This window comes from Empidonax traillii, unplaced genomic scaffold (assembly GCF_003031625.1).
Source record: "Empidonax traillii isolate 1590-97213 ecotype Southwest subspecies unplaced genomic scaffold, ASM303162v1 scaffold626:size867168, whole genome shotgun sequence".
NCBI classification, from domain to species: Eukaryota; Metazoa; Chordata; class Aves; order Passeriformes; family Tyrannidae; genus Empidonax; species Empidonax traillii.
The window spans coordinates 243,433-269,543 of NW_020955819.1; the positions used below are offsets into that span (position 1 = coordinate 243,433).

Sequence of the window (26,111 nt, forward strand, 5' to 3'; positions counted from 1 at the left end):
GCCCATAAATTCAACAGCTGTGTCAAAAAATTCACATAAGTCAATCTTGTATACACAAGAAAATACACGGTTCCGCACTTCTGCCAATAGGAAGGGTGAGGCCTGGCAGCAGTCAGACACTGGGAATCACAGCACATGAGCTCTAGGCTCCAAAATCTGCAGACCAGACTCACCCAGATTCAAGGGGAGTCATGTGCTTTTCGAAAAAGAAAAGCCTGGTAGGGGAAGGAAAAACTGGAGGAGCCTGACTCTCACTTGTGTTCTGCCCCCTGAGTCAGTACAGGTTCAAAGGGCTCCAGTAATTCTGCTTGCAAACTTTATCAAGGACTACAGGTATGATATATTCACTGAGACTGAAATCTTGCAGCAAGGTTAAATATGAGTCTGGACAAAGGGCAGAGCACTGACTCATCACATACTCAACCAGTGGCTGGCAGAACAGGAAGACTGCAAACACAGAGCACCTTACAAGGTCCAAAATCTACACCTACAAAAATGCAGATAGCAGGCAGTTCTCTTTATAAACACAATTTCCAATGCATTCCCTTAAAATTTATCTTAGAAGAGATAGGGGATTAGATTCTTTGCATCCTTTATTTATTTTCAAGCATGGAAACTAATTTGAAAGCAATATACACCACATAAATAAGGACAACTCATTAAGACAGCATGCTTGATCATTCACCTGGAGAAAGGCTGAAAATTTTCGATTCTTTTGTTGTGTGTTTTTTTTCATGCAAGCTGAAATGATCTACAAAGTCTGACAATCCCCTTCCTTACTTTGTTTTTAAAAGGAAAAAATGCATACTTTTACACTTGAAATTCCCCACAGTACAGGGTAAGTATTTCATAACAGTTTTTCTTCTTCCCTCCATCCCCACTGTGCTAGAGCATTGGCACAATGGTAGGATAACAATCATCAGATTTCAAAAACCAGTGGAGGGTGTGGGGGAGCTTTTAAAAATAAATAAAAGTATTTAGATATAGAATAATCTTTTTGTGGATAATTTATAACAGAAATTCATAAATATGATCACAATTTCCTAAAAATCTATACAAATACAAGTAACACCACTTCCCTTGTAATGCATGGATTTCAAGTAATTACACAAAGCTCCATTAGACAGCCTTTCACATACAAATTACACAAAATTAGACATGTATGCAGGGATAATGTAATGCTTCTGACTACTTAATGGTCCAAAAATAATAAAAGTAATTCAAAAAAAGCTAGTTTTCAGTTTAATTGTTGGGGTGGAATGTACTGTGGGTGGTGGTTGCCTAGCAGCTGCTTTTGCTTTGCTGGCCTGGCTTGCTCGTACCGCAGTTTCTAGACGTGTTTTTAATTCAGGAGCAGCTCCCATTACTGTCTTGAAAGCGTGTGGGTAAAGTGGACCAATGTGCATTAGATTCTGAAGTGCAAACTCGTGAAGATCCTTAGATGCTGCAGATGCAGAAGCAAAGGCATTTTCATTCAGTAAATAGGAGATCAGAGTAGGAACGAGGAGGGCAAGCAACTGTACTCCTAAAAGTGAAAGAAAAAAAAAACACCATATCAGAGAATAAAAAAAAATAAAAATAACTTAATCAGTTACTAGACTGATAAGGGTAATCTTGTTTTCAAAACTGACCATAAACACTGTAATTAAAAAATTATCAAATAAAAAACAACTTAAATGCAGATGGCTTCCTGTCCGTTCATCACTCAAATCTTTCTTACCAGAATTGTGTTTCAGACTTCTATTATTGTTCATTACAGTTATGTTGATCCTGACACTTATTTAAAGATGCTTTTGCACCATCTGATTGCAGATCATTGATAAAAGATTGTAAGATGTAGAGTGCCTACCATCTTAAAGGGTTTCAAAATACTTTTCAGGAAGACAGAAACCTTATTCAATCAAATCTGAGTATCAGCCTCCCCAGTGAGCATAAAGTACGCCACTATTACTATGCAAAAGTTTACAGAAAAGTCAGGGACAGTTTTCTGCTGTTCTATTATATTATATTGATCTGGAAGATTCTAATACAAAAACTAGCACCACGGATATACTTGGCCTAGTATATATTTGATATACTGCATGAGGATATACCTCATGAGGCCACAGCCCAAAATGGCAAAGGGATCAAAAGGGTTGACCTTGAGAACAAAAAAGGCAACTGAACTTTAGCAATAGAGTAAATGTTTGTATCTAGAAAGGCTACAAGTATGCCTTCAAAATGTATAACAGGCTAATTGTACATTTTAAGCTCCAAGAACTTAAACATTAATGGTAACTCATTTATCTAAAATTTTGTAGATTATCAGAGTATTAATTATTTTCCCCTGAAGGTTTTGACTAATTCATACTCAGTGGGGTGATTGTCTCCAGACAGCAAAAATCAGATGTTGTGTTTCCTCATTTGCTTCAGTTTCTCTCTCATTTTAAATGTCTTTCAAACAACTGTGCCCAAAGCACAATGGGGTTCAAGAAATTTAGTATTTTATCGTCAACAAAAAAAATACCAGCAGAGAGTACACTGGGGGAAAAATAAACAAACCACAAAAACCAACCAAAAGAAAAACCCCACAAAAAACTAACAATAATATTTTTACAAGGAACTTTATCAGCGTTTGAAGTCAAATATCTGCACAGTAAGTCTTCAGAACGCACATTGTTCCAGTTAGAGAATAACTAACTTAAATTATAAATAGTGTATTCTATCTACTGCAGCAAACAGGAGGCTTCATTTACAATCAAGATACTCTGACCAGTAAGTACTGTTCAACTTCTTGGGCTTTTTAGATAAACTTTGTTGAGCTGGTAGAAGCAATCTGATAAAAGTCTACTAAAATAAATAGAAGCTAACAATGAGAAAAAGTAAACTGAAACAGTGTGAAGTACTCATTTCCAAACAGAATAAAACATCACTCATTACTGCAGTTCATGTTTAGAATTTTTTTCCCTGCAATAACCAGAAATGCAAAGGCTTCAACATATCATACTTATGTGATACACAAGTTCATGTTTACAGGAGTTCTAGCACTGTAATTACAAAAGCATGTTGCACACACGTTCTATTTGTGACTATGCCATCAAGTTCCTAACTGCAAGTTTCTGATGTTCACTATTCTATTTTAGCATTACACATTTCTCTAGAAAACATAAATACTTACTATTCTGCTCCTCACCAAGGGCGACCAATGTTTCAAGGACTTTAATTCCTTCCTGGACTGCTAAAAGCTCCAGGTTGTTGTTCGGGCGGCTCCTTTCCACAGCTTTCAGCTTCTCAACCATGATGGGGGCCAATGAATGAATATATGGAGTTGACAGGGCACGATTGGTGTGTTGGAACACAGAAAGCAGAAGCTGATAACACTTGGCTTGAACCTAATCAAATCAAGATAAATACATTGTCCTCAAAGTTACTTGTTAAGTCACAGAATTCTAATAAACTCTGTCATCTTTAATTAAAAAAAAAAAAAAAAAAAAGACCACTAAAGGGGAAGGAAACACACTGAATAAGAGGGAAGCAGCAATACAGCCCATCTGCTAAAACAGTATTAGCCCAGTTTTCAATAAAAGGCCAATTAGAAAGAGCATGCAGGTACTAAAAAACGGCAGTAATGTAAACTCAGAGAAAATAAAGGCATAGCTAACGTCATACGTGTCAGTTATTCTGGTTCCCAGCGAACTCCATCTTTACGTCTCAGAACTACCAGTTCTAACAGTAGATGAATCTTCAAAATCATGATATTCTATTCTAATTCCACAAGGGTAACACAGCCCATAAAAATGACTCAGATCAAACTGATCTTTTTGCTCTAATGCAAACCAAGGCCGTAGCCAAAAGTGTCAGGCCTGTCAGTCCTTCCTTCTCATTCCCCATCTTGTGCTGGTAGTAGCACAGGAGTATACATACTGAGAGCTGGATCACAGAATGCTCTCCATATCTTCCTTCTATTTCTCTTTTTCCCTCCTCTCTTTCTGTTGAAAGCAGAGCTTATTAACGCCAAGGTTTGGGAAAATAACTCACTGATGATCTTGTTCAGATGAACTTAACGAATACTTTTTTTTGGGTGTACAAAGATCTTCCTTCAAAATCTCACACAAATAACCCAGAACTTTGGAAAAGTAAAACCCCACACCAAATAAGAGGATAAAACATTGCATATGTTTTCAAACTGCACTCAAGTCTGAACAGGATGAGTTGTTGAGCACATGCTGAACAGAAATGTTCTAGGGGAAGTACTACTGGACACTGTGATCTGTGAGAAGATCCAAGGGTCAGTGGAAACACAGATATACACATAAACCTACTGAATAAAAATCAAAGATAATAAAAACTAATGGTAAGAAAATAGAAGTTATGCAGCTCAGGTCACTAGTATACAGCTCATTTACTAGTATATAGCTGCAGGTTTTCTATACAATTCAAATTTAAGGCCAGAAGTAATAACACTTACTCTAATGTTGTTTGTATGGTAGTTCTAACAGTGTTCCACATAAAAACATTTTTCCTTAACACCATACTCAGCATCATCTTTGACCTATTTCAAAAAATTTTTCCTCTATTTCTCCATACCACTCCAAATAATTCTCTTCCCTTTCTGTCTATGTTGTTTAAACTTCATTTCTTATTAGCTTGTTATGATGCTAAAGATTATTAAGTATTATTAAGTATTTTCTTAACTGCATACATATTTCAAATGCATTTTATGACTGCATCTGACCGAAGAATTTAATCCAAGCTTCTTTTCTTCCATCTCTTTAGTACAAAATATCTGACTATTCTGCATTCACAGGCATCTACAAAAACTCCTGTGAGGTAAAATCAGGGCTTCTTCAAAACATATAAGCTACGCTCCCATGTAAAACTTGCCCCTTATCATTGAGACACTTGAGTCTCTCAACTGAGTTATCTCCTTGGAACAAAATGGAATCGAGCTAACCAGACTTCTGGTTATTACTACACATGATACTGAACCTCTTCAGACTGTTGCAGGTGGTAACAGTTTCAAAACTGCTCCTTTGTTTCTTATGAGGCAGCAATAGTTCTTTGGAATACTTTTTCTTCCTTAATCAGTTCAAGGCTTTTAGTACAGCCAATATCATGCTTTTATTGCAAACAGGTGTCTAGTTACTCACTGATACGATGAGTATTATAAATTTTAAAAACTAGAATGAGCACACAACAAGTAGTATTACAGAGTATATGTTGTGCACATAAGTGAGAGGAGAGTGGACACAGTTTGGCTGCTGTCCAAGTTTTCTCTGTGAGTTACAAAAATAGGGGTAAGTTCCAGCTGACGGGCAGCTTTCCAGCCGGGTGGTGGGCGAAAATGTACTTCTCTCACTGTTCATGTGTTTATACAGACTGGAGAGGGATCATGACATAGAAGTTTCTGCTTAATACAACTGACATTTCCATTCACGCACTAAATTTTTAAGCAGCTTTCCACCCAAATTCAGGCTTCAAAACAAACTGAATTTTCTGTTCATGCTGGAAAACATCTGCCCTGCTATGGAGAAGAATTATCAGTCTAAACAGGATTTCAAATGCCTCACTGTGATCCTAAACATATCCGCATTTTTTGCCTGTTTTTCTTCTCAGGAATCTCTGCAGTGCTTGTTTGAGGAAACACTATAGATTTTTCTCTTTATCTCCCACCTGCAGACTTGTATACCCACTCAAACTGATACATACATGACTGGAAAAGTGCATTAGCCTGCTTGAACAACTACAGTTGTCTACAACTTTTTAACTTGCCTATTTAATGAGAAAATAATTCAGAAGATAATTCATAAAGACAAGCCAAAGGGCAGAAGTGAAATCAGGAGACAAATTATTCACAATCTGTAGATGCTCTGACGGCAACCACAAAATTATATTTTTGCTCTTAAACTGAGTTCTGTATGAACATGTAAAATAAGTACAGGTTTTGCACAAACAAATATGAAATTGATCAAAAATGTGGGCTGTAAAATGGTTAATTTTACAGAAAAATGGTTAATTTGTATTATAAAAGATCAGCATAATGTAGAGATGTCACCACTCTCTGGTAACCAACCTTTTCATTTGATAAAATTTCACATACCAAAGATTGGTTTTGTCTTTCATAAAACTCCAAGTCAAGAATCTGGCACCAGGTTATGAGCACACTTTACCTAGAAGCACTTAGCTTGGGTTATTTTGCTCATGAATTTCAATAAGGTATGGTTGAAAATTCTAATTATTTTGACATGCAGTATCTGTCCCTGAAGTAAAGGCATCACAAATCATTCAGGAAATGTGTTAAATATATGACAACTAGTTTTTGTTGTCTATGTATCATTCACAATTCCATAACATGTTCTTACCCAAGGATCACAGGAATTCAATGCACTTCTAAATCTGTTCATACATCCATTTTGTAAAGACTGCACTCCAATTATTTCAGTGCTTGCTGACCAAAGGAAGAGAGCAATAGCTGTAAGTATGCTTACTTCATCAAGAATAGGTTTAGAGGCTTCTGAAAAACAAAACCAAACATGCTATTAGCTTATTCCAAAAAGGCTTTAGAATTTACTTAATAAAAGAAAGTGAACACCAATAAATTCAAAGAGGAAATTATTTGAATTACTTGAAATTACATGGAACTACACACACATTTAATTACTACAAAATCACTTTGTCATTACTGATTGTGACTGACAAAAAGCTGAGCAGCTCTATCCTAATAGTTGTTTCAATAAAAGAAGTCAAACTTTTTGAAACTTAAGTATTAAGGAAAACATCACCCACACTTTCTTGGACCAAGCCATATTTTTTGTTTTCAATGTGTAAACAAGAAAGAAAATAATTTTTTAGATCCCTTCTCCACTGAAGATTTACCTCATTTTAGTTTTATTATCCAGTTGATACAGCAGAGTAAGGAACTGATATCCAGCATGGCAACAACTTTTACTTAACATGAAGTTTCATAGGACAGACTAGTTGATCTGACAGCCACCTGTCACCAATAGCAACAGTCCTACTTTAACCTTTCCTGCTTTTCAAATAGCTTGTATTTGCCATGTCTTTTTTTTTTTTTCTTTTCTGTGCACAAGCTCTCTCTTCACAGATCTCATTCAAGAATTTACAACAGGAACAAAAAAATGTATATTTATATATAAACTATTATAACCTATACAAAAAACACTGTTCTGCTGATTTGGTTGGCCAGATTGGTTCTGTCCTCCTCTCAGAGACACAAAGAAACAGCATGTATAAAGTCAGCAAAAAAGAAAAACAGCATGACTGCCCTTTATAGATGTCAGCCAGTCACTCGATTGGCTTAACTATGATGTGAAACTTCACTTCAAAAAACTACTCCAAGCATTTTAAGTGACAACTTTTCTCACATTATTTAAATTTAAGCTTGTTTAAATTTTATTAAATGATGAGACTTGAAACTGTATGCAGCAGACTTTGCTTAGATTTTTGTGTGTGTGATCTATCCTACTTCACAGAAGACTGGAAAGCAAAAGGAAAACATACACTCTTGCAAGGAGTCAATCTGAAGTCTGCAAAAAAGCCTGAAGCCAGTAATGTTTCTAGAAAGAGGGACTGGGGAATCTTTGCAGGAACAAAAGGTTGGAAGACAAGACCTGATGTGACAAATCAAATTAGAAGTTTGGCTTGGTTAACACTAATTTAGTGATCCTCCCCCTTCGGACATTTCAGAATCATTTCCAATTACCTACTAGCTTCCCATTTCTCACATGAGTAGTTCCATTCAACCTCTTCACTCTCTACAAATGGCTTCTTGGCAATGTAATGGGATGGTTTTTTCCCTGAACTACCATTATGCAAATGGCAAATCTTCATGTCTCTCTTTTGATAACTACGCAGATGAGACTGTACATCTTTTTTACTTTTTGAAGGGCACGGCAAAGCACCTGTGTGAACCAAGAGAAGTAGTCTGCAGTTCTCTGAAGAGACACAGTATCCATCCTGCTGGTAACAGGGTTTTTTTTTTTGGCAAAGGTAGGGTTTCTTTCTCAGCAGTGAAAGCTTGTAACAGGATTGGGAGTACCCTACTGAGTCTGAACCTTGCCATAATTATCTTTTGCTGTCTTCATGCTCATTCTCTTAAACACTTACTGTCATTAAAGACTTTATGAATTGTGCAAGCGCAAAACCTGAGAAAGGCAGGGCTGCAAGATGAGTTGCAAAAGAGAAACATTCTAACAGGAGGTTATGATCAACACTGTCAAAGAAAACAGATCAAACAAGGACAAATCTGGGATGGGAACTCTCGAGATGCAGCTGTACTTTATTAAAGCCAATGCTGCGCTTTTTTCAACACAATCTATTTAGCAACTGATAAGTTATGCTCTGTGCACATAGATCTTGCATAAAATTACAGGCAGATACCATACTTGCCTTTTCATCACAGCAAAACCCAGTTCTCTTTAATTTTAACTCTGCTGCAATGAGAAACTACTTACCAGGTTGAGAGTCTTCCAAGATAGATGCCAGAGTGCTACGGATAAGACCTGTCCATTGTTTCTGAGTTTCATCAGTCCTGACTGTTGGAAGAGTAACAATAGTCTTTATCCCTTGAAGGGCTGCACTGACTGGGGGTGGGACCTGATTATCTGCCGATTTTACTGCTGTTTCTTTCAATACTCTCGTTATCAGAAATAGGATAGTGGGTAAGATTGTCATACACCCTAAAAAAAAAAAAAAAAAAGAAAAAAAAAAGATAAAATAGAATTTCTGAAGCATGGTAGATAATATCTTTTGCTTTCCCAATGTGGATATATATGGTTGGAAACAAAGGAGGTGCCAAGATAAACTGCAATTCAGGTAACAAGTGACACATACCATTCAACATTTTATCACCAAATTCATTCATCAGTACTACTGAAGTGTATAATAACACAAGTCATACAAGTCAACACTTAAAATGCTGATGTCAGCTCAGGAATGATGATTCACCTATTAAAGCTTTGTCCTACATGGCAAGTGATACATGGTGCGTCATCCAGATTGTTTGCAGGATCTGCATATCACTAGGGTTCTTTAAACAACAAGAGTAAGAGGCCTGGAAACAGGTATCCAAACCAAGTCATAGCACTTTCCAAGGAAGACAGTGTGTAGTAAAAGCCCCAGAGCAAAGCAAGGAAGATATCTGGGAGTCTCACATCCTGGGCAGAAGCTGTAGGAGTTTCAAGAACACATGCAGACTTCAAGCCCCTGCAGGATTGAAAGAAGGGTGCTATTGGGTCTAGGCACACCATATCAATCTGCAGGTTACTTGAGACATCAAGTCTCTTCCCGTATCTTTTCTATACCTCATTTTCCCACACCTGTGGAAACAAAAATCCTGTCATGTTCCTCTTTCTGGGAATCCGTGAGGATAAATACTTTAAGCAGAACACTTATGACAGGAAGGGACTGCTGCAGGTCATTTAGTTTAACCCCCTTTATCAAAGCAGCAGTTCTTGAAGATCAGATTGCCCAGGATCTTGTCCAGCAAACACTGCAAGATGCCCATATTTGAAAGAAAGAGGAAGACAAAAAAACAATCACAGGAAGTGATGAATTCTTTTTGTTCAGTCTCCCTTACATCCAAATGCTCAATTAACACAAATGTTTGTGCATGTGCTATCCCCACTTCCCTACTGTGTCCTTTACCCCTGAACTTCACTCAGTGCAATTACCCTTGTTTACATATATCCTTTGTGGTAGTCTTTAGGGGCAAAAGAAAGCTCCATTTAGGTTAGAGTCACGTTTGGAATGACTGACAGCCAACAGCTGCAAAACCAAGTGTACTGCAGCTGAATTGTGTTGATTTTTTCTCAGTAGGATTCTCTTTTCATACAGATGCTGCTTTATGAACTTTTCAGGAATTTAGTTGTTATCCCCAAGATTCTTGTGTTCTTCTACAATATGATTAAAATTGGCCAAAATGTTTCAAAATCATGAAAAAAGGGAAAAAAACCCAACAATAAAATCAGAGTTATATAGAGCTAATTTCCTCAGCAAACTTGCAGCATACATGCAGAATTTCAAGTCAAATGGTTTCCTTCGTGCTGCTCACTGGAAAAACCTGAATCCTTAATTCAGTTTACAACCTAAACATAATTATCAATAGATGATCCTTAAAGCACCTCATAACAATATATTTGCAGTTTGTTTTTAGCATCATATCCTCACGGCACTTCCACTAGAGTAACCTAGTGGTTACTCACATGTTCTGTTACGTATATGCTGTTACAATACCTTACCTGCTGGAGAACACAGAGAAGGCAGGTCAGACAGAATATTAACGGTGGCAGCCACAAGACGAGCGCTTTCCTCAGACAGGTGGGATTTGGCAGCAATGTGACTTGGAGAATCTGACACTTTTGAACTCAAATGGGGCATGTGTCGTACTAGGATAAACATGAGCAATTCCATGGCTGCAAAGACGAGAGATTTTCCAGGCACAAGACCACCACTCTCACCTCCCTCTCCTAAAGCAAGACGACTTTCTTTTTCCTCATTATCATCTTCACCTGAAAATGGGAAGAAATGTATGAGGACATAGCTAAGGGAGATCCCATAACAAAGATTACATGAAACTCTTCACAAGAAAGTTAAAAATCAAGAAGAAAAAGTTGCTTTACAATAAGATAGCACAAACATGGCCCATGTGAAACTAAATGTTTTAGTTAGAATGACTTAAAGACATTTAAAATACTTCAGAAGTATTGTGACTGCAACAATACTTATTAAAAATCCATTCAGAGCTAGAAAAAAAGAGTAGTCTTACATACAATAAAACTGCAGTTAATTATTTTGCTTCTTTTAAAAGTGATTATAAAATTAACAGCAATGACTGCCAAATAAACAAGCAGGACAATCTTTTTTTAATTTAATAGCTATTAATTTTATGTTCCACCCTGACAAAACCTTATTCCAGCCTAAACTGATTATGAAATAAGAGAACAGAAAAGCATTGTAGGATTCTATGTCTGAGTTCATGATTTGAGTGCATTCAGTTCAAAAAGTCTCTCTTTTGATGGCAGCCTGGCCAGCTGCAGTCTTTCCTTCTCCCATTAAACAGCAACAGAGATTCAGTAAGTCAAAGCTGGCCTGAACTACCCCTATATAGCTCCTATGAATTTAAATGATTGCTACTGTTATCACATTCATCGATTTGAAAAATGCAGCTTACTGGGCTGACAGCAAACAATTCCATTAATTCATATGAAGGAACAGAGCCTGCATTTTCAGTTGTGCTGGCTCAAGTTCCAGCAAAATCCTCTCCCTGTTTTTATGTGGAAAATGGGCAAAAGCTATCAGTTGGGGGTTTTTTTATTGTGCCAGATTAAGATAGTAATTTTCTTTAGTACGAGAATATTCTTTGGGTTTCACTTCACTTGTTTCAGGTAATAGAAAATACAGCAGACTTAACCAGGTATTTGGCAGGTTGCCACTTGGAAAATAATTTACCTAGCAAAGATGGAAACTACATTTAATGCAAGATTTTTAAATAAATGGTAAAGAGATGATTGAACAGGGAGACTCTGCTAAAAGGAAGAGGTTACTAAAAGTACCTCAGAAAGTAGCTTTCAGACTGATACTAGTTTCAGACTCCTGATCCAGTGTTAAATGTTTGCAAGCATGGAGATGCCACAACTTCCCTGGACACCTGTTCTACTGCTTCACCATTCCCAGAGTGACTAACTTTTTCCTTGTATCCCATCTGGATTTCCATTGTTGCAATTTGTGTCCATTGCCTCTTGTTCTTCCACCATATGCCTTTCAGAAGTCTCTGGATTGGCCTTGTATTTAAATCCCTTTTAAGAAGAGGGATTGCTATTCTATCCCATATTAACCCTCCCTTCTGCAGACTAAACACCTTCAGCTCTCTCAGCCTCTCCTCACAGGGTCACATACTTCACATCCCTAAGCAGCTTAGTGGACCTTCACTGAACTTCTCTCATATTTGTCAACATGTCTCTTATTCAGAATGAGGAGGAAGGGCAAAAAAACCTAGACACTTCTCCAGATGCATCTTCACAAGCTCAAGGTGAAAGGACAACCATACCCTTTAATCTACTGGTCATGCTTTTCTAGCACAGCCCAGTAACAGAGTCTTCAGCACCGCATAGGTTTCATACCACAGATTCACACACACAACTCACTATCTGGCAAACTTGCTATCCCATCTGCCAGCCTGCCAGCCAGTACCAACGCACATTCCATCCCAATGCAGGATTTAGCATTTGTCTTTGCTGAACTTCAGCAGGTTCTCAATGCTGCAGCACTGCCCTCCAGCGTATCTACCACTTGCATAATTTGTAATCACCCACAAATTTGCTGAGGTTGCATTCTGTCCTATCTCCCAGGTTATTCATGACGATGTTTAACAGTAGTAGGCCAATACTGATCTCTAAGAAACACCAATTGCAACCAGCTGCAAGTCAGACTTGAATCTCTGAACTCCATTCAAGCACAGCAGCCCAGTTATTCTCCCATTTTTCAGTCAACACTGCTCCAATTTGACAATGATATTATGAAGTACTAGGTCAAAAGCCTTGCAAAAGTCTAAGTAAACAACATCCACTACTTCACATCCAAAGCCAGTTATTTCATCACAGAGGGGGATGAGGCATTATTTGTCCTTGGTAAGCCTGTGCTCATTATTTCAAATCACATTTTTCTACTTCATGTACTAAGAAGTGGTTTCCAAAGGAATTTTCTCAATATACACAGCAGGCTTATTGACAAGACAGTATCCCAAAAATCCACCTTACATCTTCAGTTATTCAAAATTAGCCATAGCACCTGTTTTTTACCATTCTTTGGAAAGCCTTCCTGAGCACCATAGCTTTTCAAAGATAACTGCAACAACTTTAGCATGCATCCCATCGGGTTCCAGGGTATGTCCAGCTTTTTGTAAGCAGTCCCTAACCTGATGCTTGTCTGCTGCAGGTAGCATTTCTCTCCCTTAAACTTGTTCGCTAGACATAGACACAGGAGGACTAAGCCAAGAAGATAACAGTGCCTCATTTTTTCCCCCACCACATTTTTTCATTAGATCACCCAATCCATTCAGCAGGGCGTCCAAATGTCCTTCATCTCTTTGCTGCCAATATATCTATAAAAGTCCTTCTTGCCACATTTGACATTCACCACCAACCTCAGCTCCACCTAAATTGTGGCTTTCCCAATTCCACTCCACCATACCCAAGCAAGAGTCTTCAGGAGTCTTTCTGGGTAGTCTGGCCCCACTTCCACCATTTATACACTTCCTTGTCACATCTGAGTTGGATCAGAAGTTCCTGTTCAGCCAAGTCAGCCTCCTCCTGCCATGATGGTTTTGAACAAGCTTTATTTTGTCATCGAAGATGAACAATCCCTCTTTCCTTTGCCCTTCAGGGAAGCTTACCACAAAAATCTCACCTAGAGGCTCCCTGCACAAGCCAAATTCTGCTAAGTCAGGTCAAAGCTTTTGCTCTGCTACTCGCTTTCTTCATTTCCCTTAAGATCCACTATCACATAGCTGCTACAGCCACAACTACCATTAACCTTCCTAACTATTTCTTCTATATTAGTGAGGAGCAAATCCACTGAGCCTCTCCCTTATTTGGACTGAAAAAACCCGTGCCTCATATGCTTCTGAGTGTTAGTACCCTGCCGTGCCTCCCTTCCAGCACATGAGTGGATGGCAAAAGCCTCTCTCAAGGCTCCCATGGTTTCGATTGAAAGTCTTCTTCCAGTTGGTTTAATATGGCTTCACCCACCTCCCCTTCTTGATTAAGCAGCCTATGGCAAACAAGAAGACAGCTCCTGACTGGTATCACCCTTCTTCTGGCTCCTCCTCTCTTGGCAGATCTCTATAGTGTTCCCTGACTGGATATCTGGAGATAAAGCCTTTTGTTGCTGAAGTCACCATCTTGTAGCTGCCACCTTCGTGCAAATGTCATCCTCCAAGGCCATATTCCAGCATAGCCTACGGTTGCCTTTCCTGAGAAACATGGGACTTCAGCCCTGCACCTGCAGGACCTCTGTGAAGAACATTTCATTCTTCCATTGCCTTTCCAGACATCACACACTCTGCTCACCTTCACATGCATTTCTTTCACATCTCACAGATGAGACCAATGCCACCTCCAGCCCTGGCTGCACAGACAAGCATCTGGAGGACCGTCACAGCACTTTCATCTGAATTTCCAGCCCGGTCAGTAGACCTCTGATGTTCCGAAGTGATTATTCCTCAGTCAGCAGAATGTGTCTTGCTGTATGTCACTACCACCATTATGCTGACTCCAGCAGTCTTGTATAGTCTTGAGTAGCACTTCTGGTCTGCATAAGCACACCTTTTCATGCCAACTGCCTTGCTTCTGTTTGCACACCCTGTTCCCAGAGCTCCTGGATGCTGACACACCCTGAATGTCAGTGAAGTAAGAACCCAGGTGCAAGTCAGCTCCACTTCCTGGCAAGATCTTCTGGGCAGGCAACTTTTCATCCTGGTTTCACTAGCAGTTCACTCACTTCATGAATGCCAGCTGTGCCAGGGACACCCCACAATACCCTATACTGGTGGCTAAACCATTGAACTTCAGAAAAAAAGGTAAATGAAGTGCTAAGGAGGCAGTCAGTAGCGAAACCTTAAGGAAAGGTTTCTCTACCTTTGAGCATATATACACATATGCACCTTTGAGCATATATAAATACCTACTGAGCAAGGTATTAGAAAGTCCTAGACTTTAAGTGGTGTGCTGGGTATAACTTTCACCACTCAAGAAAAATGAATGAAAACTATGGCATGGAAAGAATAACCACTAGAATGACCAGAGGAAGAAAAATTGCACTTTACAGGAGTTAAGAAATCAGCCGGTAATTATGAATACAATCAAAATTATCTACGGAATACACAGCATTTTCCTCCTCAGTGTGACCATACTCCAACGCCACTGAGTTCCTTTCCCAATACGAAAACCTGTAACTTATTTACTCCGCAAAGCAAGACACATTTTCAAAATCTTACTTAGTGTGTTCCTTTTTTCCTGCAAATAATCTTGGGCTGCTCTTACTATCTGCTGGACAACACCTGTAACCAGCAGCTGGACTGAAGGAGGATCCCAGGTCAGGAGTAGTCGGTGAAGCACACTCAAGAGTTCAACACCAAGGAGCTACAGTAAAACAAAATACATATAAAAAAATTAATTACGACCTAACGATTCCTGATTGTTATATCACTTGTTTATGAGGAGCAAATACTTTTCTCACATGAAAAATAATTACAGCTTTTGTAATCATCATAGAGGAAAGACCAAGACCTAGAAAAAGCTGATGGTTACAACATGCTCATACATTACCTGATCCTCTGCAATATGGATCCTGGCACAAGGGGAATCCAATAAAGTATGAAGTGCTTGTAAACAAGATGTAACATGCTCAACAGGCTCTTCAGGTCGTGGGGAACACAGAAACTGTATACTAACACCTGAAAAGAGCAATAATTAAAAAGAATGTTCATATAATCATAAAATCAAGTTTTCTTTTAAAATTCTTTGTAAGTATAGCAGGTTCTTAACAACTGTAGAAAGGTGCACGTTTTTCTCAATTCTTCTTCCTTTAAAAGAGAGTCTATGTATTAGAAAGAGCAAAACTGTATTTGCTTCCTCTTCTGCATTATATCTTCCCCAAAATTTGGCAGGATAAAAAATAAACAGTGACAACAAGCAACTTGGACTACTGAGCAGAAATCCATATTTTTTTCTAAAGATCTTTAAGTCAGACTTCTGAATCCTTCAGTTGTAAACTGAGTTTTATTTTCTTGAACTCTTTAAAATGTAAAGATAAATGAGATTAAGTTAAGCCACAAAAAATAGACAATATTCATATTGTATATATGGTACTTTATTCTGGTTTTAAATACCTGTATATCTAAGCAAACTGTTGGCATTTCTCAGACAACATGCACCTCTTAAAGCCGTTAGGAAATAACAAAGAGCAACAGTGAGCCCTGCTCACAGAGGAAAAACTGATATAAAAGCTACTCATGTAACTTGTCAAATATAAGTCTCTGCTGAACAGTGTTTTTATAAGGTTGTTTTAATTAACCTCACAACTTTCGCATCTTTAAGGCACAACATTCTGTATGATCTGTATTATATTACAATGTAGAACAGTTCCTACTCATTTTATTCAATTACATAAAATAAACTAGATATACAACTTGTCCATAAAAATCACACTAATCATACGAACAAATATTCTGTCAAAGCTATAAAGAACACAGGAGGCAGAGAGATACAGAGGAGACAAAGATTTTCAAAACATTAATGTCCAGACACATAATGCATTTTAAACTTCCCAGATTTCAGGCAAAGTATCTTTTCATATTCCTCTAGCGTTCCACACCATAAGGTGCTGCTACTGAGCTCTAAACTTGTAACTCTTACCCAAAATTAAGTGCATTCGATCTTTGTTTATCTCTGGCAAAGATTTAGTGGTAGGTGGAGTTCCAGGTGTCTGGTTTAACATAATGGATGTAGCACGTTTCTGTGAACCGGGCATTGCTGCAGCAGTCTCTTCTGTTGACTCTGACACATTAAATCCTGTACTGTTCAGCCAAAGTGCCACTGCATGTAGTATGGGAGCCCAGGAGTTTCGGTAATGCAGTCTAGCTGTGTCAATTGTTTCTGGAGTGTAAAATGCTCCTCCTGTTAAATTAGCAAAGCAAAGGTAAATTCGAAAATTATCTGCCAATAACAGACAAAAAGCACGTACTTTATTAGTATATTAATTCTGGGTGCATTGGATCATATACATATTCAGGTGTAACACTTCTCAGTGAGAGTAAAGTCCAACTGTGTAGTAACATTGTAGCAACATCAGTACCTCTCATAAGAAAGTAACACTGGCCACGAAGCGGTGAGCAGAGAGCAAAGGCAGGCACAAGTCATCAGGTCTTGCAGCATTTTTCATATAGAACATCTACTCTTAACTCAGTAAAATAATGTAAGACAGTATCCACTCTAATCTCGGAGGCTGTGTTTTTCTTACCATCTTTTTGCATTTCATATCAAGGTATTGGAGGTGCAGACGTATTCTTAATTCTACAAAGACATTGTTTTCATGATCTCAGTGATTCAGATAAAGAGTTTCTTCATTCAGATTGAAGGAAAAAAGCTCAAAGTTGAAACTCATACTTCTATTACACACCGGCTTAAATTTATCACTTGCAATGCCAAATAATTTATAAAATAATTCTGAAGGTTCAACTACAGTTTTCTTTCTGTTTTACACAGCATAAAATGAACTTTCAGTGCTTACCATCTGGTGGAAGCTGGGTAGCAAATTCAGCTGGTAAAGTTAAAAGAGCGTAATCTTTCAGCGCAGCTAACCAGAGGCGGCTGAGTGCAGGCAGTTCAGGTTGTACAAGTGTTATCAAACTGTCTGGTGGCAACTCATCTACAGTACCAAAATCATCCTCATCCTCCTCTGTGCTCTTTAAAACACGCTTTGGTTTGGTCTCTGCTTCTTTCTTAATCTTCATGGCAACAACATAGACCTAGAAGAAAAACAGATACGAAAGTATGTGCTGTGAAATTTTTAAAAGAAAGAAAAGCAGCAGCCTTTCCCATGGGAATGTAACAGATTCCATCCATTTACTACTCACCAGAAAATGACTGAAAGAGATTTTCAACACAATCACATTTTTTTTCCTTTTATTTCTACCAGAATATATGTAACAGGGTCATAAATGACACTTTCCTAAAATATTTTGGCTACACGCTTTTGTTCCTAAAAACATATCAATCAGGAACACTTTGACAAACTCTTAGTTAACTAACTGCAATATTATGCCAGAATATATTTTAAGGTTGTTTGATTTCTGAGGGTTTTTTGGGGGAGAGGAGGGTTTGCTTTTTGGTTGTTTGGTTCTGGAGGGTTTTTTAAGTTTAAGAGCAATAAGATGAGAGGAAATTCAAAATGTGATAGGGTACGAGTGTGTATTTTGATATAGAAAAGCGCAGTAAAACAAAGAACAATCAAGCCTCACTGTAAATATGGATTGACAGAATGGCAGAAAAAACAGCAGAGAAAGATATAGAGATTAAAATATTCCAGGAGTGGAAGTGCAACAGGTTAGGAGAAGGACGGGTGCAGCCAGGGAGGTGCGAGGCTGCTAATAAACTGTAAAATGTTTTCTATCTTTCAAAGATTTAGTGGTCAATGCTTACCTCAGCCCATGCTTTCAGAACTGCAAGTTTTTCCATAGTAGTTGCACTCTCTCGGTAAAGCTGGCTAGAAGATCCCTTTCCTGCTTGCACTTTATCCAGGGAAGAGACAAGAAGGTTGTGAACTCGGCGAAGATCATTCAGGTCACTTACAACCCCACTTCCTATCCAAGCGCTACATACCTAGACAACAAAGTTTAGAATCATTCTAAACTAGCAAAAAAACCCAACAACCTTATAAATGAAAAAATGTAATCAGTAAGAAAACAAAACCCAGAACAATCACCACCAAAACCTTAGCCACTCTCTTCCTGCTTAATACAAATAAACCTGAGGTTTTCCTTTTTTAAATCTCCACCCACGACAACAGAATTACTCAGGCACGTCATTACAAAGGCTGTATTTGCAATGCATATTAATATTTAGAATGGTTTTTTAATCCTCCATAAATATGTAAAAACAATATTTTTATTCTGTTTCCAAGTGTCTAGTCAAATCATTGGGATAATGTGTCATTGCATTCCCTGTGAAGAATATACTGGACAGCAATCAATACAAGTACATCTTTAGAAACCCATGCCTCTCTAATTAATATATAAGGCTCCATACTAATGAGAAGCTTTCAAATCACTAAGGTCAAGAAAACACCTAGAAATTGGTGAAATATAAACCTTTGAAAAATTGAGTTATGATTTAGAACCAACAGTTCTATATCTAGAATAATCCATATGAGACACAGTGGACAGACAGTTGGCTGTCTCTTCACTTTTCATTTGAATTAAGTGGATCCAAATAGGTTCTTAAAATAACAACCATCACATAGATCAGCTGCTCCTGGCTAATGCTATACATCGGCATTCATTCTCTGAAACATATTCATGCCCAGGCATACTGCAGGCAATAGAAGAATTTTGGTGCAGCTGCTTTTCTACAAAGAGAAAAAGGGACAAATTCTTTCAGAACTCATTCTCTTATTCGGGAGATGATTCTAAAAAGATGAGGAACAGAAGTAAAAAAAACAAGCAGTTCAGGTTTTACAAACTTTTTACAAGGCATTTTTGACCAATCTCCAATTTTTATTTATTTTGCTTCCAGAGAACCAGTTCCATGAAAGTCTTTGGGGAAGGGACTCTCATGATCTGGAATGACGGACATATTTAAAATAATGTAAACACAAGCATCAAAAGTGTCTCAAAAATGTACAGGACAAAGCTGTTAAAAACTTCTCACAAATCTGTTATTCATTCGCAGTAGGACTAAGATCAGCTTCAATCCTGCTGCTCGGAAAGTCAACATCTGTTTCATACAGTGAAGCTTCTCTCTGTCCCATGTAACCTCTAGAGACAGATCAATATCCAAAACTAATCTCTAACCATTTGATACTGTACATGCACACATCCACTTTGAAACTAGTTGAATAGAGAAGATTTTGACAACTTATAAGGAATAAGTTTTCACACAAACTGCCTCTTCACCTAGTTTTAAATGTACAGAAACATTCTGCAAGTCAGGATGGACACAGACTTTTCTATGTGTAGATACCAAATTATGCAATACTTGATCTGCCCTTACAAGTTTTGCTGGAAATTAGGATTATAAAAGAACAAGACAAAGTCACACTCCTGTTGGACCAAATTCCCTAAATAAAACTCACATACACAGTGTTATCGTTTCAAAACTGATGCTTGCATAGCTAATCAAACTATTGCTTTAAACTACAATAGTAATTTCACTGTGCAAAACACATACCAGATACTATCACAGCTACATTGCTGATGGTTTAAACTACAGTACACAAGATCACACACAAGAAAAAAACCACACACATAAAAAAAAAAAATTCACTAACAAGTTGTTACTATGGCTGTAATGAGAATGCTCAGATCACCTAAATTGTAAAATCTAAAACAGAACATTAAACTAAATGGAAGTTTAACGTTGGAAGGTATATTATTAGTAATCCAAGTATTTGATCAGACTGAAAGAAAACTCAATAAATACATTACTCTTGGTCTCATTAAGCAAAGGTTTTTTTTCCTTTTTTCCTTTTTTTTTTTCTTGTAGCAAGAATTGACATGAAGACATAATTAGTTTCAGATACTTTTTTTTATGCAGCTCCCTAAAAGGACTTCTGCACTTCTGAGGAACAAAATACATTACTAGAAAACTCAAAAGATTTTGCAATCTTTTGAGCCTAAGTTTACAACATCTTCCAAACATTTGATACTACTTCCCTTTCACATCCTTTTTCCAAAGAGAAGGAAAATTAGTTTTTTGCTTATAGTATCTGAACATTTTCCTCTGTACCTGACAGGCCTTCGCAGTTATATCAGATGGTGTATCTTGGGAAAAAGCTGGCCTCAGAGCAGCTCCAACCTATTGACAGGAAGAAAAATTTAGAAATCCACCTAAAACAACAGGGATACAAAATTGTTTATCTCACCTTGTTTAAGGCTCAAGGACCAATACAAAACAAGAAAGAGAAGATTCCTAATTTTGGCATTATAGTTGCACCTTGAATGTATCCTTGCTGTCTAGAACGCATCTGCAATAGCATTCTTCAAACAGCAACAACAAAGTCTTAAAACCCCTTTCTCGTGCTTGCTCATCGCCTTTTTAAAGTCTCAACTACCTGTATCAAATATGTGGTAGTATCTTCCACTAATGAGTATTCTTTTAATCATTCAAGTATTACAGGTGAATTTTTTGCTAAGGTTCAATAAACCAATGACCATTTGATGTCCAAAGGAACAGCAGCATGAAATCAATATGGCTGGATTTGCATTAAGTTCCCCAAATGACAAATAGTGACCAAAAAAAGCCTTTTAGGCCATTGCTATAAGGCAGCATTTTTCTGAAACATAAGGAACCAAGTCAAAGAGAAGAAGCAATGGCTACAGCACCACAGAAGGAAGGAAAAAAAAAGGTAGGAAGTGAAAAGTATGAAAGCCTGCCTTTAAAAAGTATTTAGAAATATCCTGAAGACACAGTGAAGACAAAGGAGCTGAAAAAATTCAGCTATGCAAGAAAAAAAAAGCAGTAACACCCCAAAATAAATCTACAACTGCCCATTTCCCACTGGTATACTTTTGTAGATTTCTCTTAAACACTCATTTCCAAGAAAACAGATTTATTAGATTATATCTAAAACTCAATCAGCTGTATTTTCCAATTCCTAATTCTACAAATGAAAAGCCACTTTTGCAAAAAATTTAATGTAAAATTTTGGCTCTCAAGATACTGAATTTTTCACTTTCTCAGCTACTAAACTACAATAAATAAAAAGAAACACAAAAATAAAATTTGAAGAGGTAAATAAGCATGTCTCTTCAGTGCAATTTTTTAGACAGAAAAATCTCCTCTCCTCACAGGTCTTTTGAAGCTACAAAATGTTCTCAGAGTTAATACTGGCATATTGGCAAAAATACACAATATCCTGAACTTATAAAGGAGGTCTCACATTTGCCTGATACTGCTCCAGTATCACATGGCCTGGAAACTCTGGCTCAGGAACAGATGCAAATTTCTTGATAATGTCTTCAAGAGCTTGAAGCCCTGCCATCCGTAGCTGGTTGCTGTGATCAGTCGCAGCCATGAATGCCATTCGAATAAGGTCAGAGAGATGGAGTACCAAGAAGTCATCTTAGAACAAAACAGAAAGAAGTATTTAGTAACTTAAAAGATAGCTAACATGACAGATACTTGTAACATTTTCCTCACTGACATGAGTAACTTTTACCTGTTGGTTTTCAAAGGTCCACATTTAAGGTGTGGAAGAAGGCAGGAAAAAATGTTACCTAGTATTTTTGTTCACCCTTCCCCCTTTAAAGTGATTCTGACTTCTATTCCTAAGACAACCTTAAAAATTGAGCAGAAATTGCACAGAGTAGAGCATGTAAGTGCAGCTAAGTGGCATAGAATATGCTAAAACATTTGGTAAAACCTACAGAAAATCTTCAAGGCAATTCCTGCTCCTGCTCAAGTTCTATGCTTACAGTGACCCCTGCTGATGTCAAGCTTAAACACTGAAAACTGAGTATACCTCTAATTCTGCTCACAAAACCCACATCCAAGGCCATAAGCAAGCAGCAGACAACAAGCAGTAAACAACAATACATAACTCAGTAACATTTCTGAAAGGATTATTCTTCTTTATTAATTCAATTTATTTATTATCTTACTCTCAGTTTGAAATTGCCATACGCTGTACAACTAATACAAATTGACTAAGCTATTTTCAAGTCTCAAGGCAAAAAACATGAAAAATTATTTTGTGGCTGAATCTTTTCAGAGGCATATCAGTAAACAAGGACTCGGAATCACATAAAAACTACAAACTGATACAAGTCAGCACTTCTTCATCAAAGACAGTAGTAAAATTTTAGCATTTTTGAAGCTGAATCCTCTATAGGATTCCATAGGCAGCAGTTATTTTGTGATTTTCTCTGTAATACAATGCCATCTCAAAGTAAACTTTCCCCAAATTCTTCCTTTCTAGCCTTCAAACAGTAACCTCAGCCTCAAATCAAGTCAAAAACTGGATTCTCCCAAAACCAATGCACAGTACTGGAACCAGGCTGCACCAGAGCAACGTGGGCAGACTTGATAACTCTCCCTATCCTAACAGACACTAACTTCAGCAACACTGACACTAAATCCATTGATCTCATGCATTCTGGCATGCTCACAGCCTTCATCCTATATGGAAGTCCTCACAAGCACTACATTTGTGAACACAAGCAATCATTACACACCACAACCAAGATAACATGGACAACTTAAAGACAGAAGCCTCCCACTATCTGTTCAAAAAACACTTCTTCACAAAACAACTATGCGGGATATGACCTCTCAATTTTGATTCTCTAATTCATAAAAGTATGTTTGAAACATGAGTTTGAAATCCAAGTTTTATCACTCACATGGATACCAAAAGAATGAACTTTTAAAAGTCCATGTCTTTTTATAACTCCCTCCCACATCTCTCTCTCCACAACCAATTACATAGCCTTATCTCCTCTTTTTTTCTTTCCTAGCACTCCTTCAGTTTGGAGATACTAAAAGAGTCTCTTAAATTCAATTCATTCTGTCATTACAATTAACTCTGAAAACACTCCCAGTTTGCCCTTAGCTACAAGCTTATTGCTTCTGTTTCAGACTTGAGAAAAGGTTTGCATATATAGGCGGTTTCTTTTTCTAAACAAATCAGTCTGTCAGAATTTATATTTTCCACCAAACCTCATTCTTTGTGTTCACGGTACAGTAACTGCAGTATTATAAGGCTACAGTTTTATTGGCTTTTGCTGGACATTTCCTTTGGGTTTGGCCATGAAAGGATAAGTGCTTATATTTTTTTCTTGGTCGTGTAATCTTAAGATGTAAAGAGCTGTCAAAAATAAAATAAAAAATTAAAACCAAATCATGCATGTTCTGTAATTACTTTTTGGGTTCTTAAGTCTGGCTAAACGAGCCAGTGCCAGATCGAAGTGTGCCTTGTTGGCATTCTCACACAGCATGATAATTCGGCACAGACAGTCTGCTGCAAACACACGAGTTGCCCAACGAGGAGCTACAGAAGGCTTGGACTTATCCTCTTCACCCAGAGTGGTAAACATTGTATCATCATCCATCTCATCCTTCTTCTCTGATTCCTCATCCTTCCCTCCTAAGGGAGCAGCAGTGCTCATGTCTACAACAGAGAACAATTAAAAGGGGAAAAAAAAAATCCCACTGTTACAACCCATAGAAGACATCTAAGGACAAGAATTCAAGTCTTTCCTTACAATGAGACTCAAAACAGACTAAATCATCCATTAAAACAACATTTGACACATGTCAAAAAGCAAAGGAATATCAGTAAAATAAATGTTTTTCACCTCTCGTCTGGGTTATATTACCCTTTATTTGTCTTAAACAATATGAAATAAATTCCTGTAACATTCATTCACCACAGACACCAACTACAGTTGAATCCCATATCTAAACTTCTCAGCTTCGAAAATTACCCATTAAATTGCCAATAAACAGGGTAAGGAGATTATCAGGCTCAGAATCAAGAGCAGCTTAGCTTTGAATTATTCAGCTCGTGTTCCAAGTAAAAGATAAAGTGCCAGTTAAACTGTAACAAAACTACAAAGCACCATGCCATGGGACAGATGCACAGTGAAGCAGGCAGTTTATGGCACCCAAAAATGTGATTAACATTAAAAAAATTCTTTTCTCTAAGTGCGGCTTTGCAACGTCATTTCAGAAAATAAAATTGCTTCAAGGATCACATAAAAAAACTAAAAGCCAAACAGGGACAAAAAAAAAAAACCCTCACCAAACATGCCTGTACACTTCTGCTCTACAGAAATGAGAACAAAGTTCTCTATGACAAGGCTTAATTTAGCTGATTGCCAAGATACTGACAAAAATTACTCCAGCAATAATTAGAGGAAAACAAGAAGTAATTATTGCAAGGGTAATCCATCCCAACTAAGGTACATTTCTTAGAAAGTCTAAATTAAAACAACTGAAGAGTTGAGACATTCAATAAAGAAAAAGGCTGTGGCAAATCAAACATCAGTGATGCCCATTCATTAACAACAGTGTTTTGAAAAGGCATCCAGGATCTTATGCAGATGATTTGTAAATCTCTGCTTAAAAAGCATGATTTTTGATCAAAGGAATTCAAAGTGAAGTTGCTGGCTTAAAGCACACCTGAGAGAAATTTATTTAAATATGGGTCTCTCTGAGATTACGTCACCTACTAATAAATAAATAAGACATTGAACAACCATGTTAACAACCTTAAGACCCATCCCACATGAAATAATAAAAGGATGTGCCAATTTCAAACTTGGGAAATGAGGTCTTTCTCACTGGGCAGGTATGTGGTAACTACAATACATAAAGAAATCACGGGTAGCATCACTCATCAGTAAATGTAAAGCTGGCAGCACTTAGAAACAGCTTCAGGATGAACTCACATATGCCAATAAACAAGTATAAATGCAAGGGAAATGAGCAGAATCTGCGTCACAACCATCCTACAAGCTGAAAAACAGGAATAAGGTCTCAGAGGACAAAATCTGTGCAAACAAATCTTGCAAAGCTGAACAATAAACAGAAGTTTCATCACCATGGTAACCCATCATCACATCAGTAACTCATAAAACCTCATAAAAGAAAACTCAGAACGTGTACAGCACTCTTCTTTCTGTACAATCCTGATGTATAATGGCTAAAAAGAATGTCTGTTTTCACTAAGATACTGAAATGTCAGATTTATAAACACACTGCTTTTCCATCGGAAATCCTGCTTTAAGCAGCCTATATTTTAATCTTAAAAGCAATATTCTGAAACTTAACATTGATGATTTCTTCTTTCTAAGGGATTTTTAATTCCCGCTGTAATCAAAGCTCTATACACAATATACCCTATATCTTAACTAGGATAAAAGACAAGTTCCAGATCAACATTACCAGAACATGCTAATACTAAGAACATATTGTCATTTCTGTGAACAATACAGAACACTTACCACTTGAAGCTGCAAGGACATCCTTACAAAGCATTAGCCAGTGAGAAAGGTTTTCTACTGCCAGCGAGGAAAGCATATGTCCCAGAGTATCGTGGATATCTGAGCACAACTTCCGATCAGTCTCCCGATCCAACATTCCAAAAAGGACACCCTCGAGGCCTGTCTCTGTTATATTAACCCCCTGATGCCGGGAATGAGCATCTCGACGAGAACCAGCTCCTGGCGCAAAAGGATTAATGTCTGCAAAATGATAATAAGAAATCTTTTCTGAAATCAGCCACTCAGTTTTAAAATTCAGAATAACGGACTAGAATTGGATACTGTGTATTTGTGTGTGTATAGTCCAGTCAATGATACATTAAGATGTTACTGATTTTGTTTTTTCCGAATT

General features: G+C 37.5%; 1 protein-coding gene across 1 annotated transcript in view; it reads right to left on the reverse strand.

The window, feature by feature from the left end:
- Positions 1-575: 575 nt before the first annotated feature.
- The window catches only part of HEATR5B (HEAT repeat containing 5B), a 54,687-nt gene continuing 29,151 nt past the window's right edge, over positions 576-26,111 (reverse strand). The window contains exons 24-37 of the mRNA XM_027898858.1: positions 25,721-25,960; positions 23,635-23,883; positions 21,655-21,836; positions 20,502-20,570; positions 18,198-18,377; positions 17,287-17,524; positions 16,413-16,673; positions 15,324-15,451; positions 14,993-15,137; positions 10,239-10,508; positions 8,454-8,678; positions 6,342-6,493; positions 3,158-3,371; positions 576-1,525 (exon numbers count right to left, since the gene is read on the reverse strand). Of these exons, the coding sequence (XP_027754659.1) occupies positions 1,221-1,525; positions 3,158-3,371; positions 6,342-6,493; positions 8,454-8,678; positions 10,239-10,508; positions 14,993-15,137; positions 15,324-15,451; positions 16,413-16,673; positions 17,287-17,524; positions 18,198-18,377; positions 20,502-20,570; positions 21,655-21,836; positions 23,635-23,883; positions 25,721-25,960 (2,858 nt within the window). The 3' untranslated portion in view covers positions 576-1,220. The remainder of the gene's footprint in view (positions 1,526-3,157; positions 3,372-6,341; positions 6,494-8,453; positions 8,679-10,238; positions 10,509-14,992; positions 15,138-15,323; positions 15,452-16,412; positions 16,674-17,286; positions 17,525-18,197; positions 18,378-20,501; positions 20,571-21,654; positions 21,837-23,634; positions 23,884-25,720; positions 25,961-26,111) is intronic.